We start from the raw sequence: 19,056 nt of genomic DNA on the forward strand, positions 1-19,056 counted from the left end.
AATAAAAAAAGATTAAACTACCCCATAATTTAGGTTTTACAGTAGATGTAGACAACTAAGCAAATAATTGCACTGCTATTGCAGTATATTTAATGACATCCTCTTGTAAATTGTAAACCCATCTCTTTTCAGATCATAGGTTCAGTACAGGAATTGGATACCATTTTTGTGATATGTTAACTTACTTATTTGGGTGTGTATGCCCATTGGCCACACAGAGAGAGAGAGAGAGAGAGACACACACACACACACACACACACACACACACACACACACACACACACACACAGACACAGACACACTGGACAGTTAATAGCTCTGTGGCACAGTGGCTTTGAGTGCTTTAACACATAAAGCAACAAATGGCCGGCCATAACATGGATAAAAATTGGCTAAATGGACACAGGACAGATGTTTTGTCTCCGTGTTTTGGAAATGTTTACAGCAGCTGCACAATGTAGCTGATTATTTACGCTTTAGTGGTAGACTTTCAAAGGTCCTAACAGTCCACAAGCAAAAGCCATTTCTTAAAAATGATGTTTTTACGCCAGTGGGGGAGGGGTTATGTTTTCAGGTTTTCCGTCCGTCTGAGATTCTTATTTGTGTGAAATCTCAAGAACGAGGGGTTAAATGTCTGTAGGATTTGTATGGAATCATCATCAGCATCATAACCAGTAGATGAACTGATGAGAATTTGGAACTGATCCAAATTGCTGAGTTTCACGTGACGTCACATCCGCCTCATTAGTTATTCAAAACTTTAGCTGGTGGTCTACCAAAGCTCAGTTGACAAAGCGTTTGTACGGAGAAGATGCATCGCTCGCATGAAAAATGCCTTACGCTTGCGTTGTTTTAGGTTGTTTGAATCGATCAAACCGTGAAACTGATAAAAGTTTCTTCAGGGTTCCCCGTGAACTAATAAAAAAGGGTGAACGAACACAGGATTTCACAAAAAGACGTCGAGAAAGGTGGCTTTTGAACCTCTCAGTGAAATCGAAGGGAGCCGAGTCGAAGCATGCTGGAGTTTGCAGTGATCACTTGGTGAAAGGCTTGTATTTCCCTCTCAGCTCTGTCCTTAGTGTTTTCCAAGTACTTTTCTTGCTATGTGTCGTTATTTTACGGTACTTTTTTTAGTCACAAAGCGCTAAAGTCCCCAGCTGTTTCTTTGTTTACTCCTCACAAAGTCCATACGCATGAAGGTCGAGACAAAATTCTTCCCCAGCCGTACAGTTACAATGCGCCGTGATCACTTCTCCGTCTTGTTTAACTAAGATCCAGGTCTTTAAAGGGGTTTCTGATGATCTTTGTGAATGATTTAGCTGAGAGATAAGAGCCAACACAAGTGAGAATCAAGCCAACTGTTGTTTGTTTACACTTCAACTTGCAGCGCTTTATTATAAAGATGTGAACGAAAAGCTTAAAAAAATACTTACACGGGCAAAAACAATCCAGGATTCATTCAGGAGCGACTTGATCCTGAGGTCCTTTACCCAGACACATACAGAAAAGTTGTAAGCCTCCATACTCTTCCCCGCTTTCATCTGTTTTGCGGTGTAGAAGGACGTCTGCAACACCAGATAGTTCGAGATGTCGGGGAACTCGACTGAAGGGTAGTTTTCGAGATCGTATGACAAATCCTTCTTTCCCAGACTGTAGGGGTCGATTCCATTGCACATAGCAATCTTCTGAAGATATCTAAAGCCAGCAGTGGCTTCTAGATTACGAGCGTACTCTGATAAGTTATCGCTAGTTGTTTGCACCACAGCAGCCGATTAGACCACCAGCTATTTCACTGGAGGAAGCAATAGGATCAATGTCATGGCAAAGTCAAATGTCTGAACTAGTTTTTCTTGCATCCTGTTTGTCATGTAGACTTCATGAACTTTTTGCCATCGGTCTGTCCGTGTGTCCGTCCGTTGATGTTTGTTTCTGAGACTCAACATTCTCGTTATCATGCTATCTCAAGACCAAGGGGTCGATTGTTGGTGTGGTTTTAGTTTTTTAAGGATTTATAAGGAATTATCACTGTAACTAGCACATGATGCGATTTTAGAACAAGGTCAAGGTCACAGCAAGGTCAACTGTCCTGAAAGTTTTTCCTTCAATACCTTCCTTTACATTCAAAGTCTATTTTAAGGGTAATCCTGGCATATAAACTAGCAATAAGAAGGACTAGATTTCTTGGTAGTGGAGGCATCCTTGTCAAAACAGTCACTGTCGAGTTCTGCTTGTTGTTGTGGGTTTTTTTTTTTAAAGGAAAATATATTACTGTAGACAGACAGAACATCCTGCCATGTTTTCAGTGTGATACTTCTCAAAATATGTTGAACACTTTGGAAGAAAGTCAGTAAAAAATTGGACTGATGAAATGTTTCTGTTCTGTTGACTCGGATAATGAAGTTGCAGTAAAAATAGCACAGCTAGTCAAATGAAAGACCGTTTCTTTTCCTATTAAGATGGGTTTTGTGACAGTAGGAAGTGCTTCTCTTACTGTTTACCTGCACTTCTGGCTGTCTTTATGGAAATCTTGTACGTGTAAAGGAATATTTAATTTGCGCTGGCACAAATTGTTACACTCATTCAGAATCTTTCTACTTTATTATTATTATTATCCTAAAATTTTTTTTTAAAGATGCTATTTCTCCCTCAGTTTTTCAACCAGTCGTCAACAAATTTCACATGAAGAATACCTCTGGGCTGAATTACCTTGCTATGACTTTTGGTGTTGATCTGGATCACTGATCTGGAATGATCCATGAAAAACGGGATTTTTTTTCCTTACTAAGTGTCATTCTCTATCTCTTACTGTTCCAGATCTATAGGGTACGGTGACCAGATGTCCCAGTTGGTAAGAGCTAATGCAAATCACTGTGAATTTAGTCTCTGTATCTTTCTAGTTATTGATGATTATTATTATCCTAATGTTTTTAGGACCCTATTTCTCCCTCAGTTTTCAACCAGTCGTCAACAAATTTCACATGAAGAATACCTCTGGGCTGAATTACCTTGCTATGACTTTTGGTGCTGATCTGGATCACTGATCTGGAATGATCCATGAAAATCAAGATTTTTTTCAATCACTTATAACTGTCAATTTTCATGATTTTCTGGATCAGTTTCTTCAATTTTGTTCAGGGCGGCAGGGTGCAACTTCTCCTCACTAAGCGTCATTCTCTGTTTCTTACCGTTCCGGATCTATAGGGTACGGCGACCAGACGTCCCGGTTTGTAAGAGCTAGCGCAAATCACTGTGACTTTAGTCACAGTCTCTATCTAGTTTTGTTTAACTTGCAAAACCCATACCCGCTCGGCGCTGAAGGAGTCCCCTGATTGTTAAAAAGCCTGCAGAGCTTCCTGCTGTGCATGTTGTCCTGAACATCTGCAAAGATACTGAGATTATTCTTCTTTAACACCTCTAAAATACTTGGAAAATTCTGATGGAGTATACAGGAAAGGTGAGGTGTGAATTTGTTAGTGTTCAATATGTCAAGTAAATAAATAATATTCATACAGGACTGGAATTAATCAATAATCTGGATTAGTTTGTGTGATTGTTCCTGACAGTAGTGCTTGCTTAGTCTGAGATTTGATCATAACATACTTTTGTTTGAAATAATTAATTTTTTTAAATGCTTTTTTAATATGGAACTTTTTTTTCCGCCAAAGTATACATTAATAGAAATATCTTTTGTAAATCGTGATCGGATCTTTTCACTCAACCCTATTTCGTGTACATCTTTTCCCTGGTGCATGTGCTGTACCTTACACTACCGTTCAAAAGTTTGGGGTCACTTTGAAATGTCCTTATTTTTGAAAGAAAAGCACTGTTCTTTTCAATGAAGATCACTTTAAACTAATCAGAAATCCACTCTATACATTGCTAATGTGGTAAATGACTATTCTAGCTGCAAATGTCTGGTTTTTGGTGCAATATCTCCATAGGTGTATAGAGGCCCATTTCCAGCAACTCTCACTCCAGTGTTCTAATGGTACAATGTGTTTGCTCATTGCCTCAGAAGGCTAATGGATGATTAGAAAACCCTTGTACAATCATGTTAGCACAGCTGAAAACAGTTGAGCTCTTTAGAGAAGCTATAAAACTGACCTTCCTTTGAGCAGATTGAGTTTCTGGAGCATTACATTTGTGGGGTCGATTAAATGCTCAAAATGGCCAGAAAAATGTCTCGACTATATTTTCTATTCATTTTACAACTTATGGTGGTAAATAAAAGTGGGACTTTTCATGGAAAACACAAAATTGTCTGGGTGACCCCAAACTTTTGAACGGTAGTGTATGAATGAACTTTTAGTGAATTAAAGGTACATCGGTGATCCTTAAGGTTTACCTTAAAGAGCACGTTTTATTCATGAAAGATTTGTACTAAAGGGTCAAAGAATGCATCCTCAATGATGCCTCGCCAGTAATGAAGAAAAGTGCCTTTATTTCTGAGCGTGTAAAACACCAGCATGACTTATTTGTGATTGGAATCTGTTCATTTTTCATTCTGTACAGAAGCAGCCTCAGTGCCTACAGCAGATTTTATGATTGTTACAGCAGCAGATGTCCAGCATCTACTGTCAGAACTATCGCAGTTGTTATTGTTGGTGCTAGCAATGTGGTGTGGAGAGTTTTATTTATTTAAAAAAAAAAATCATTTATTTACACTGATCTGCCAAAAAATAAAAACAGTCACACTAATATTTGTTTGGACCGCCTTTAGCTTTGATTACAGCATGCATTTGACGTGGCATTGTTTCGATCAACTTATGCAATATCACAACACTTAATTCAAGTCCAGAGTTGTATTAATTTTTCACCGAGATCTTGTGTTGAGGATTGGAGAGTCGAACCACTCTTCTCCAGCATCCCAAAGATTCTCAGTGGGGTTAAGGTCAGGACTCCTCATGCTCCCTGAACCACTCTTTCACAATCCGAGGCCTAATTTTATCCCGGTGTCTTCAGGGAAGAAAAAATCCATTGATGTGACGATAAATCAAATCAAATCAAATCAAATCAAGTTTATTTGTATAGCGCTTTTAACAATAAACATTGTCGCAAAGCAGCTTTACAGAATTTGAATGACTTAAAACATGAGCTAATTTTATCCCTAATCTATCCCCAATGAGCAAGCCTGTGGCGACGGTGGCAAGGAAAAACTCCCTCAGACGACATGAGGAAGAAACCTCGAGAGGAACCAGACTCAAATGGTGATGATACACGGGGCAACTTTTTGGGCAGTGTTGCCGAGCAAAGTTGCTGGCAACGGGCAACTAGGTGAGACACAGGGCAACTTTTCAGGGCAACTAACAATGGGCAACAACAGTTAGCAACGGCAGTTTACAGTTAGCTAAAAAAAATCGATGTCTTAATTTTTGCTGTGACCATTTAATCAAGCTGTCTGTTGTTTTTTAGAGCTTTGGTGAGGTAAATTCCTCCATATAGAATATTAAAATAACAACTTACCGGCGTAAAAACAGATGAGGAGTCTCTCCATCTCTTCACTCCACTGACACTGAGCGGCCGCCATATTTGTTTGAAATTTCTGATCTGAACCTCACCGGAGGTCACATGACTCGATACTTGCGTTCTGATTGGCTTATCTCAAAAAGTTGCCAGAGATTATCAAAACCATTCAGAAAGAAACAATGTTGCCCAATCTCAATAGAAAAGAGTCAAAATGCAATTGCCCAGCAACATTGCTCGGCAACATTGCCCAAAAAGTTGCCCCGTGTATCATCACCAAAAAGGGAACCCATCCTCATTTGGGCAACAACAGACAGCCTGACTATAATATTAACAGTTTTAACAGGTATAACCCTCAACTGTCCTCATGGGGCCGTCCTTCACAGGAGCGGTGCGATAAAACTCCGACCAGACACAGGGCACCAGGATGGATCAAGCAGGTCCGAGGGGCAGAAGAGGCCAGCATCTCATGGTGATGATACACGGGGCAACTTTTTGGGCAATGTTGCCGAGCAATGTTGCTGGGCAATTGCGTTTTGACTCTTTTCTATTGAGATTGGGCAACATTGTTTCTTTCTGAATGGTTTTGATAATCTCTGGCAACTTTTTGAGATAAGCCAATCAGAACGCGAGTATCGAGTCATGTGACATCCGGTGAGGTTCGGATCAGAAATTTCAAACAAATATGGCGGCCACTCAGTGTCAGTGGAGTGAAGAGATGGAGAGGCTCCTCATCTGTTTTTACGCCGGTAAGTTGTTATTTTAATATTCTATATGGAGGAATTTACCTCACCAAAGCTCTAAAAAACAACAGACAGCTTGATTAAATGGTCACAGCAAAAATTAAGACATCGATTTTTTTAGCTAACTGTAAACTGCCGTTGCTAACTGTTGTTGCCCATTGTTAGTTGCCCTGAAAAGTTGCCCTGTGTCTCACCTAGTTGCCCGTTGCCAGCAACATTGCTCGGCAACATTGCCCAAAAAGTTGCCCCGTGTATCATCACCTTAAAAGTTGCCCCGTGTATCATCACCTTCAATCCCATAACCTGGTTCATTCAGATCATCACCTGACTTCATTTTATTATCCGGCCCTTTTACTTTCCTCTAAAATGTAGTCGATCATACAAGATGTTTTCTTGTTTAGTTTTGCACTATTGCTACCAATTCATGTCCAATCTTCTCCACAAATTTACACAACTCGCTTCGTTTAATCGATTCTAAACACCTCGGTATGAAAGGCATACTGAAGTTTGTAATGAAAATTTCACTCTGCTATCAAGCTATTCACTGAGTTATTGATGGATAGTGCCATATTTTAATGGAGATCACCTGCTGAGGAGCTTCAGGACGCAGCTCTATTACTGGCGGCCGCGCTGAGGCGTCTGGTGCAGCATATGCCAGACTACTCCCCCATTAATCACACCCATTTACACAGCATCTGCTCTCCTGCCGCAGGTACACGTCGCAGGGTGAGGGGCCGAGTCTCAGCCACGATGCTCTTCTCTTTTGTAGTCAGGGATAAGACGAGGTTGACCAACTCCAGAAACCCACTGCGCTGCAGGTTTGAGTTTCCTTAATCCTCAAACACCTGATCCAGCTCCTGACCTAATTATCAAACCATCACTGGGGTGAAATTCCGCACGGCCTCTGGTCCCTAAGAGTGGCGTTAGGATAGACACACTGTACTAAAGGACACGTGGTACCACAGACCACAACTTAAAGTGAATGAGGGTTTAAGAATTCATAGTTTATTCGGATGTTTTGGGCAATTTCAAGCAAATGCAGTTTTATGAAAAGCTACAATTGTTTTCGCAGTAACCTTAAATTAAGACAACTTTTTGTTATATGTTTAATAATAAAAGCTAGCGACGATATAAACTGATGTTTTGATGTCACTGACATCATCAGAGTAAAATAAACGGTGATTAAGGGTCTGTTCAAGTTTTTTTATAAAGTCCCAACAGAGTGCGTCAAGTAAAAACCTTGGCGTACGAAATCAGATTAGATGTTTAATTTTGGCTTTTTTGCTTGGATAAGCAACATCTTGTACGGTAAATCAGACAGTCCAGCTTCCCAGTGCATTTTCATAGAATAATAAATTGATTGCTCAAATCAGGGACGTCTAGGAGGCCATGCTCAGTCTGAAGGTGTTTACCAATAGTTGAGTGGTGATGTTCAGTTCATTGGTGCAGGTGTAGCCAACACAGTCTGCATCACACAGACCGCACTTAAATAAACAAACAACGTTCTGTTGGCTAACCAACAGTGGCAGGGATGAGAATTTTCCGTGGATCTGCGGAATTCCGAGTTTTTCCCGCTGAAAATGTCATTTTTGTGAAACGTGTAAATCCGTTGAGAAAATTTCGGGGGGGGGGTTGTGGTGGCACAAGCAGGCAGGACCGACCGACCGCCCGCCAGCATCTTTCAGCAGCGCTCATCGCAAAATTAGTTGCAGCTGTGATAACGGAAATCGTCATTGCTTTCTTCAATATTTATGCTAACGACAACTCACGACGATTTCCGGCAATGTTTTGGCGCTAGTTTCATCTCACTTCTACAATTCACGGAGAAACAAGCTATATGTACACGGTTTTGATCACTTCTTAAGTTCTAGTTATTTTGGTTAGTTTTCAAAGTTACTTCGCCAATATGGCGAAAGTTTTGGACCGGAAAAATGAGGATCGTGCCAGGGAAATCGATAAATCGAACGGGATAAAGAACTGTTTCCGATGGGCATGGCTCGATAGTAGCGTTACCGTGCAGACAGGGACACAAACTGTGACGACGTGCCTGACGGAACATATTCAAAATGTGCCGGGAAAGGTTCTGTGTATTCTGTGCTCAGATATGATCAATTATGGAAACAGAGGAGCTAGAAACATCCAGGAGCACATCAAAACAAAAAAGGACAAAGGTACATTTTACTTAAATTGTCAAAGATAGACTCAGGAAGAATCTAATATATTGTTACGGTTTTATATATATATATGTATGTAGGGATTTGTTATCTTAAAGTTTATAAACGTTTTAAACCATCATTGAATTTGAAAACATTCATATATTCATATATATATATGGGAAAGTTGGCCTACATTTCAGAGTTTTTTTTAAATGTCCCATTCTCATCCCTGCGGTGGTTTGGCTTCGTGTAACTTGACTTCCTCTTGAATGTAACGACTCATGTAAACAGGAAGTAAGGCGATATTAAGTCTAGCACTCAAAGATCCATTCATTTTTCTTTGCCTTTTAACAGACCAGAAGTCGTCTAACGTGGTGAGAAGACAGCTTGGATCTTTGAGTGCGAGACTGAACATCGCTTTACTTCCTGTTTACACGAGTCATAAAATTCAAGAGGAAGTCAAGTTACATGAAGCCAAACCACTGCTGGTTAGCCAACAGAACGTTGTTTGTTTATTTAAGTGCGGTCTGTGTGATGCAGACTGTGTTGGCTACACCTGCAGGCATCTGCACCAACGAACTGAAGAACATTGCCACTCAACTCTTGATGAACACCTTCAGACTGAGCATGGCCTCCTAGACGTTCCTGATTTGAGCAATCAATTTATTATTCTATGAAGATGCACTGGGAAGCTGGACTGTCTGATTTACAAGATGTTGCTCATCCAAGCAAAAACGCCAAAATTAAACATCCAATCTGATTCTGTACGTGCTAAGTTTTTTACTTGATGCACTCTTTTGGGACTTGAACTGACTCTTAGACCCCGTCCACACGTAGCCGGGTATCTGCTAAATCGAAGATATTTTTCTACGTTTTGGCCTGTCATCCACATGAAAACACATCAAAAACGAATATTTAAAAAAACTCCGGGCAAAGTGAAGATTTTTGAAAACTCCGTGTATGCCTTTTCGTGTGGACAGAGATAACCGGAGTTTTGCGTTTTAGAACGTCACAATCTGCGCCAAAAAAATGACAACAAATCTGCCCTGACGTCAAACGTGCAACCTTTGTTTACTGCAGAAGCCAGATGAAGCATGGACTTAAGCTAGCCGCACACCACGGCGATCCACGCGGTACCGAACCGACCCATTTCAGAGCCGACTCCCGACAGGGCACGCACATATCCCCCGACTGTTGACGAGTGCAGTCGCGATTGAAGCGACACGTGACAACTTAATAGCTTTGTGATTGGCTATTGGATATAGTTACTGTTAAATCCAACACTTGAAGATGCTACAGGCTGAATTACAAATGACACAACACGGAATATGTAGCGCACTATCTAGGCTGCATGAGCTATTATTCCCAACCTTAAATAGTGCACTTATATAGGGGAGTTAAAGCGATTTGGAATTCAGCCACAACTTGAGCAGAGTGGCTTTCCAGTCCACTGTGTCTATGGATAAAGCTTCAGTCTATGGAATTACAGTATATACCTGCATTAGGTGCTACCAACACGTATTTCTCGCGCTAGAAATTGTGTTTAATGATGTCACGTGTTATATGCGAAAGATATGATTGGCTATTGCTAGCGACTCTCGCCGATCAGTCTGGCTCCCGATTAGTTTTTCGAATCGGCTGTGAGATGAGTCGGTACCATCGAAAACTAGTCTTTACGCCTGACTCGCGACTTCAGTTGGCTCGGTACGCTGAAAATCGGCGTAGTGTGCGGCTAGCTAAAGAGTAATGGATCGGAGTAGTGCCTTGAAAGCGTTAATTATTGTGCAGGTGCTATTTACTTGTTTAATTTTAGAAGCCCAACTACTGCTCCAAGAGCACAGGCGATGTGATTAGGGGGTAGGATTTGGGGAAATAATGCCATCTACAGGTTTGGAATGCTTATGAATGTGATTGAAAACGCAGATGTTCGGTTATGTGTGGAAGGGATTTTTTTCGAAGACAAGGTGGTGTGGATAAAACATTTTTATAAACGGAGGGGGGAAAAATGTTCGGTTTTAAAAATACCCGGCTACGTGTGTACATGGCATTAATCACCTTAATTAAACACTGTTTATTTTACTCTGATGATGTCAGTGACGTCGAAACGTCAGTTTATGATATCGCTAGTTTTTATTATTAAATGAATAACCTTAAAGCTGATTTTCTGCAATTCTTGGGTTTAAGTCATGTGACTTTTCTTAGCGATTTCACTTCCGGTAAAACAGCTGGTGGTCAAGCAAACCAAAACGGCTGCCGTAGTGCAAACAACTAGCGATAACTTATCAGAGTACGCTTGTAATCTAGAAGCCACTGCTGGCTTTAGATATCTTCAGAAGATTGCTATGTGCAATGGAATCGACCCCTACAGTCTGGGAAAGAAGGATTTGTCATACGATCTCGAAAACTACCCTTCAGTCGAGTTCCCCGACATCTCAAACTATCTGGTGTTGCAGACGTCCTTCTACACCGCAAAACAGATGAAAGCGTGGAAGAGTATGGAGGCTTACAACTTTTTTTGTATGTGGCTGGGTAAAGGTTCTCAGGATCAAGTCGCTGCCGAATGAATCCTGGATTGTTTTTGCCCGTGTAAGTATATGGTTTTTTTAAATCCCCTGCCCAAATGAAGTTTGGCGGTGGATATAGAAACGGGTTCCATCTGTCCGGTCATGTTTTCGTTTCCAGGCCATATCTTTTAAAACTACTGAAGATATCTTCATGAAACTTTTGCGTACATATCAAGCAACATGTGAACTGGTGCCTTTTGCTATTTTGGATTTTTGAAAAAAATTTTTTTTTTCAAATTTTTACATAGAAAATAGATTTTGACTTGGTTTCTCAGAGCAATGTTCATTTCCGGAGCGTATATCCAAAACTATTCATGATACGGATTTGAAACTTGGTATACATGTTAACAAGGTGATGTACCGGTAGATGTTCCTTTTCATTTTTAATGTTTCCATGGAAACAATTTCAGTGTCTTAGGTTAGTTTTAGGGGTAGGTTTTGTTTCTGGAGCAGAACTTGAAAACTATGAGTGGTTTGGTCTTGAAAGTTGGTATACGTGTTGATTAAGTAATGTATATGTGCCTTTTGATACTAAGAAATGTGAGAAATGTTAATTTTTAGCTCATCTGGACCAAAGGTCCGGTGGGTTTATGCCATGGGCTGCTGAGGTCAGTGTAAAGAGGTCGGGTTGGTTTCCTGAAGCAGAACTTGAAAAATGTGACAAATAATATCTTGAAACTTGGTATATACGGTAGCTGGTATATAGGGCGGGGGATATAGATGACTGTCTTGTTTTTTTTTTTAAACAGATTTTAAAACAAAGATTTTGCTCTTACTTCATGCTCTTTATCTTCCTCTGATTGCTGTGTTTGACTTTATCATGACCTAGGCTACGTTCACACTGCAGGCTGAAGTGACTCAAATCCGATCTTTTCGCCCATATGTGACCTGTATCCGATCTTTTATTGACAATATGAACGACACAGATCCGATTTTTTCAAATCCGACCCAGGCCGTTTGGATATGTGGTCCTAATTCCGATTCCTATCCGCTCTTTTCATATGCGACTTCAGTCTGAACCGCCAGGTCGCATTCATCCGACTTACACGTCATCAACAAGCCACAAACGTCACTATTCTGCGCTGAAGTAGGCGGCGGGTCTCTCAAAAAGAGTTACAACAACATGGCGCATAATCACGGGCGCAGATAGAGGGGGGGACGGGTGGGATTCGTCCCACCCAGATTTAAATTCACCTCGTTCGGTCCCCCCCACTTATAGGGAGGAAAAAACGTCTATGCTGTCTTTCTTTGCATAAGGCAAACCTCACGGAAAAATCAAAAGACTAATTACCATTCGGTTTATTGAGGTGCACAGCAGTGTATACATAGTTGCAACAACTCACATAAAACAAAACAAAGACTGATATTCGGTTGGTTGAGCTGCGCAGACTGCACAGGTTGCGAGCTCGAGCTTGGTTGCTATGGTAACCCACAACAAGTTTGACAGGCATATCGGGGTTGGGGTTGGTTTGCTGGCAGCTTTGTCCCCCCCAGTTTTTTGTCCCCCCCAGTTCAAAAAAACGTATCTGCGCCCCTGCGCATGACATCAATGCGAGGGACGCTTCGGGCTGTGAAGGTTCTGAATCTTCTCAATGGAAGGACGCAGAGGTTAGGGAGCTGATTTCCATTTGGGGGGATACAGCTATTCAAGCTAGATTGGATGGGTCATACCGCAACCGGGCGGTTTTACTTCCGTAAACACTGGCCATGCTCACTGCGTGTGACGTCGTCGTATCCTGCAATGCGCATGCGGAACACTTTTAGGTCGCTTTTCGTTCATACTGAGGATCACATACAAGTCGCATATATTTGTTAATGTGAACGACCTCACAAAAAAATCGGATTTCACAAAAAAATCGGAATTGAGCATTAAGCCTTGCAGTGTGAACGTAGCGCTAATTTCAGTGTTGGAGCACAGTCTAGGTCATTGCCGTTGAAAAGACCACTACGACACCCTGTTAAAGAAAGCGAGACACGTGGTGTTTTAAATATGGTGGCTATCGAGTGAGGAGTAAACAAAGAAACAGCTGGGGACTTTAGCGCTTCGTGACTAAAAAAAAAAAAGTACCGTAAAATAACGACACACGGCAAGAAAAGTACTTGCACTGTAAAAAAATGTCCGTAGAATTAACAGTGAATTTATGTAAAATCATGACATTAAAAAACTCATCTCATCTCATTATCTCTAGCCGCTTTATCCTTCTACAGGGTCGCAGGCAAGCTGGAGCCTATCCCAGCTGACTACGGGCGAAAGGCGGGGTACACCCTGGACAAGTCGCCAGGTCATCACAGGGCTGACACATAGACACAGACAACCATTCACACTCACATTCACACCTACGCTCAATTTAGAGTCACCAGTTAACCTAACCTGCATGTCTTTGGACTGTGGGGGAAACCGGAGCACCCGGAGGAAACCCACGCGGACACGGGGAGAACATGCAAACTCCACACAGAAAGGCCCTCGCCGGCCCCGGGGCTCGAACCCAGGACCTTCTTGCTGTGAGGCGACAGCGCTAACCACTACACCACCGTGCCGCCCACATTAAAAAACTGTAAATACAAAAACAATGAAGCAGTGTGTAATTTACATCAATATACTGTAAAACTCCTAACCAAATACCACTGTTAATTTAACAGTAAGAATATGTTGAATTGATCATATTTTTTTGTAGAATTTACAAATTGTTGTAGTTTAAACACAGACAAACTGTAATACTAAAACAGAATGTGATAGTTAAAATTACATCATTGCCCTGTTAAAAAAATAAAAAAAACGGCCACTGTCAGTCGACTAAGGTGCCATACCATGAATCCTGGGACCCGGGTTCGATTCTGACCCAAGGTCATTTCCCGATCTCTCTCCAGCTCATTTCCTGTCTCTACACTGTCCTATCCAATAAAGGTGAAAAAAGCCCCCCAAAAAATCTGTCTAGTAGATCATTGCTTGTAACCATTTTGAATCATTGTTTATTGTACAATGAATATCCGTAAAATTAAGTTATGTATTGATTATTGTACATTGAATACCTGTAAAATTTACATTTAGTTATCTGTAATTATTCTGTAATGTTGTTTACATTTCACTGTATTTTTAACAGGATTATTCTGGCAACCACAGCTGCCAGTGTTTTTCCGTAAAAACAACGGATTTTTTTTTTTTTTTTACAGTGTGGAAAACACTAAGGACAGAGCTGAGAGGGAAATACAAACCTTTCACCAAGTGATCACTGCAAACTCGAGCGCGCTTCGACTCGGCTCCCTTCGATTTCACTGAGAGGTTCAAAAGCCACCTTTCTTGACGTCTTTTTGTGAAATCCTGTGTTCGTTCACCCTTTTTTATTAGTTCACGGGGAACCCTGAAGAAACTTTTATCAGTTTCACGGTTTGATCGATTCGAACAACCTAAAACAACGCAAGCGTAAGGCATTTTTCCTGCGAGCGATGGACCTTCTCCGTACAAACGCTTTGTCAACTGAGCTTGACCACCAGCTAAAGTTTTGAATAACTAATGAGGCGGATATATCGTCACGTGAAACCCAAGAATAACCACTAGGCTTAACCAAGCTAGCTGTCTAGAGTTATTCTTAGTCTTTCTTATTAAAAAAAATAATAATAATAATTGAATTTTCTGAAAAGGTATTTGCATGAGGGCAGCACGGTGGTGTAGTGGTTAGCGCTGTTGCCTCACAGCAAGAAGGTCCTGGGTTCGAGCCCCGTGGCCGGCGAGGGCCTTTTTGTGTGGAGTTTGCATGTTCTCCCCGTGTCCGCGTGGGTTTCCTCCGGGTCCTCCGGTTTCCCCCACAGTCCAAAGACATGCAGGTTAGGTTAACTGGTGACTCTAAATTGAGCGTAGGTGTGAATGTGAGTGTGAATGGTTGTCTGTGTCTATGTGTCAGCCCTGTGATGACCTGGCGACTTGTCCAGGGTGTACCCCGCCTTTCGCCCGTAGTCAGCTGGGATAGGATCCAGCTCGCCTGCGACCCTGTAGAACGGGATAAAGCGGCTAGAGATAATGAGATGAGATGAGACGTCTGAAACACCTTTCTACTTGATGGACGTCATGATGAGTTTTCCCGTATAGTGAGCAGTAAAGAGTGAATGAGATGAATCAAATATCACTGAAAGAAGTGATGCTTGTTTTTGTATATTTTTTTTATCAAAAACTTTATTTATCAAACCAAAAGAATGCACAATTGAAATAACGTTTCTATATAAAAAGGACCATTAGACTGTTCTACAGTGCATTACAAAACCAGCAATTGTATACAACGTCGTGGGTAGAAATGGCCGGGGGGGTGTTTGTCGTGTTTCACACTTTTTAGAAGGTGTTCAACGTTCTTCTCCCCGCACTCAAATGGCAACAGAATGTACACTTGTACCTTTCAATATCTACTCTAGTTTGGTTAACAATGCTAAAATTGGACAATTTAAGAAGGATGGAAAAATACATACATGATGTTGGTTTTGCTTTATCATATAAATTGTATCACAGTATTGGAGTTTGGTTAGAAATGTTAGAATCAGTGTGGTACTTTAGTGAAGTCAGTATCTTCATCAAAATGTCCAAATCGAGGGAATTAGACAGTACTGTGCAAAAGTCTTCGGCACGTGTAAAGAAATACTATAAAGAACAGTAAGCCGCAATAAATCAATATAACAAAGGAAATATTTGGTTTGAGACGACCCTTTGCTTTAAAAAAATTTTTTAAAAAGTCTCCGGTCCAATGAGTGCAGTTTTATGCGGAAATGATCTGTAGGTTTTTACTGAGCATCTTACAGAACCAGCCCCAGTTCTTCTGGACACTTTGACTGTCACACTCGCGTCTTCATTTTCTTTTTTAATCTGAAAAGCTCTCTCTTATGTAATATGCTGCTCAGATACAAAATTTTTCTCTGTAACATTTAATTTTGTGCTGGAAAACAAACTCAAATGTTTTTGGACTGACTCGATAATGTAGAAGTCAGAAAATAGAAATCTGTAACAAAGTTTGTATAAAAAAAAAATAGGGTGCCCGAGACTTTTGTGCAGGACTGATGATTAGATTAATAAACACCCAGTAATATTTAAGTTATTCCACAAAATCGAGTCGTACACGAGCTGATAGCCAACGAGGAGCGTAGCACCGAATTGTCTATAAGCCGCGTACGACGAGATTGAGTGGAATAACTGTTTTATTCTATCCACATTCACTGGATTTTGAAAAATGGAGCATTTTTATTTTTTGCAAATTTGATGAATACAAACTTTATACAAAACGTCCGATAAAATAATTTCCGCTTGGAATGTAAACAAACCGGTGAAATGACAGGAGCAATTTGTGAAAAATGTGATAATTCTTGAAAAAAAAAAAAAAAAAAAAGCCATCAGGTTGTTCTTACCATTAAATCCTTTTTTTTTTTTTTTTAAATTCCATATTTTGTGGTTTTCTTTTCAAGTAGTTTTTATTTTGTCTTCGGTTGGTTCAGCAACACGCTCCGCCATTTTGTTTATCTCTACTCATGGTATATAAGCTGATAGCATAGTAGTAGTGTAGCCAATCAGAGCGCACGGTTGCTCATATCCAGTGAACGTGGCGATTTATATCAAAAAAATGTTTTTTTTCCTGTAATGGCAACCTGATGGCTAATTGCTGTGATTAGACACCTGTCAAAACCAAATTTATCCCGGAAATCAAGTCAGGATGAAAATCTGCTTTGGGGAGCAAAACTGAGTTCTCTTGCATCGTTCAGGCATGAGGACGTGCTACTCACGTAAGGGATTCAGTAGGCACGCCTTTCAACTTCAGATGTTCAAATGAACAAAAACAAGGAGAAATCATTTATAAAATGGACACACCGTCTCTGATAAATTACTGAGGAACACACTCGCTAAACAATATATTAAATTTCCTGGTTTAAAAACCCCCATCTGCCCTTCCTCCCACCCCACCCTAATACCCCTCTCCTCCAGCCCTCGGAAAAAAATACCCCTAAAACCACCTAACCTAAAGATCTCCCTTTCAATTGCTCTATGGTACTGTACAATACAAAAAACCCCAGCGTATTTTCTTGTCTTGCTACAGTGTTCATGATTTTGTCCATGGTAGAGTTTACACATGTACAGCATCCAAGAAAAAATATCCAATGTAGGCGCCATGCCTTGTTCAGGGCGTAAGAAATGGCAGGACGTGGGCACTCCTCCTCCTCCGTCTTCCGTTCGTATTTTGTCCTCGAAATGATTTTGTTTTAAAATCTGGCAGGTTTGCACAAGTGCAATTTTAAAATAAAAGACAATAGATGCTTTCGGACAGCATCAACACATAAAGGGAGGAAAATAGAGGCACATCCAAATAGTTGTCTCCTACTTGTGTATTAAAAAAAAAAAACACGAAGCACGAATGAAGGGGGAAAAGGAACAGAAAAGTAAAACATGGTTTGTGTTGACGCAGGAGCGCGTTTTGCTGTTGACACCGTTTTGTGACGGGGTCTTTCATCTCCAAGCCCACCATCACACCTCGCAGCGTATAGACGGCTGTAAAATCACAGCCTGGGTGGAAGTGAAATTAGACGTTCGCGTTAGATGTTTCTGCTCGCAGGATTCCAGATGTGACGTCTCACGTCTCCAAAATAACTTTGCTGCTGTAGTGTCTTGCTGTTGTGTTTGACAGCTTCGTAGTGTGTCTTTAAAAAAAAAATAAAAAAATGTATATGAAACTGATGGAATACAATTTGAGTATGAGGAGTGTGTACAAGTTGTGCATTATAACACAGTCATAGTAGGTCAAACTACTGGTCAGGAAATGGAGGTATATTTGCAATGAAATGGATTTTTTTTATTTATTTCCTGATCCACCAGGTATGGACTTGTTTCGTCACAAAGCAGTATTTAAGTGTGTTTTGGAAAAGCGTAGCAACGTTTTTGGAAAGACGGAGCGGCAGAGAGACGAACCTGAGAGAACAGTGTGTCATTTTCTGAACCCAGTCTTCTCCATCCATTTATTTAAACTTGCCAAAGCTGCAGCGTGAGTGGAAACCAAAGGAAAGACAAAAACGTTGGTGAAGGAAAGAATCAGCTCTAAACAGAGCTGTCTTTTAAAACCGCTCCTTTCGAGTCTTGCGTGTGAATTTTCTTTTTGTCTCATCGCAGGGTTTTTGCTGATGAACGCGTGAGTGGAGTAAAGGCCGAAGCAGGAAAACACGAGACGCCAGACAGTCTGAAAAGTCACAGGTGGGTGGCCCGGTTCATGGCGTGCCGGCCCTCTGCTGGATCACAGCTTCCGCCGGTTTGTCCCCGACGTTAAAACGCTGAGCCGGTGATGGCGTTCAGCTGCTTCATCAGTCCCTCTAGACTGGCCATCTGTTCACTCAGGTCGTCCTGCTCATATACCTGCAGGTAAAGGTAGAAAACATCGGCAGTGATTTTCGAAAAGACAAACACTACGAGAAAAACCCACAATATGGATACGTGATTAACCAGAGGAGGTGCTGAATAATTTTCTGACAGTGCTCCTGCAAATCATGTTTATATTAATGGACGTGAACGTTTCTACAGTAACGGCTCATTCGGGACGACTTGTATGACTAATGCTCAGAGGCGTGTACACAGGAAGAGATGAACAGCGATGTGGCGAACACGGAATGTCAATTAAATATACAAATATATACCTTCGCAACCAGAGCCTGGAACGTCCCCTAGTGACCAACTGTCTGTGACAAAGCAACGGGCGACGAGTAAATCATTTTGTACATGGAGGCCACTTAAAGGCCCGGTCCCACTGCACTTACGGATGCAAAGAGGATGTAAAACGTAAAAAAATCTTTGCCATCCGTTGGAAAACGCTATGCATCCGTTGTGTACTCATTGCATACGTGCTTCATACGCTCTATCCATCGAGCATCCGTCCACTGTGATTTCATCCGCGCAAAAAGTTTTGAGCTGCACAAAACTTTTAGAACGGATGAACTTTCCGCCGTGTACGATGTAAATCCGCGACATATACGAGCAACAAACGTTCTATGTCCGTTATCATCCGTTAAACGTCTGCTGTATCCTCTCTGCATCCTCTGGGCATCCTCGCAACTCACATCCGCTGCAGCTGAAAACGGAAAGAGGGAGGAAAGATAAGGTACATGAAACGTCTATTCATC

General features: G+C 41.1%; 1 protein-coding gene across 1 annotated transcript in view; it reads right to left on the reverse strand.

Annotated features, from left to right (window-relative positions):
* Nucleotides 1-16,903: 16,903 nt before the first annotated feature.
* Nucleotides 16,904-19,056, reverse strand: part of dcc (DCC netrin 1 receptor) — a 638,603-nt gene continuing 636,450 nt past the window's right edge. Inside the window, exon 29 of the mRNA XM_060912655.1 lies at nt 16,904-18,295. Coding sequence (XP_060768638.1) covers nt 18,206-18,295 — 90 coding nt within the window. The 3' untranslated portion in view covers nt 16,904-18,205. The remainder of the gene's footprint in view (nt 18,296-19,056) is intronic.

This window comes from Neoarius graeffei, chromosome 28 (assembly GCF_027579695.1).
Source record: "Neoarius graeffei isolate fNeoGra1 chromosome 28, fNeoGra1.pri, whole genome shotgun sequence".
In the NCBI taxonomy this organism is placed as follows: Eukaryota; Metazoa; Chordata; class Actinopteri; order Siluriformes; family Ariidae; genus Neoarius; species Neoarius graeffei.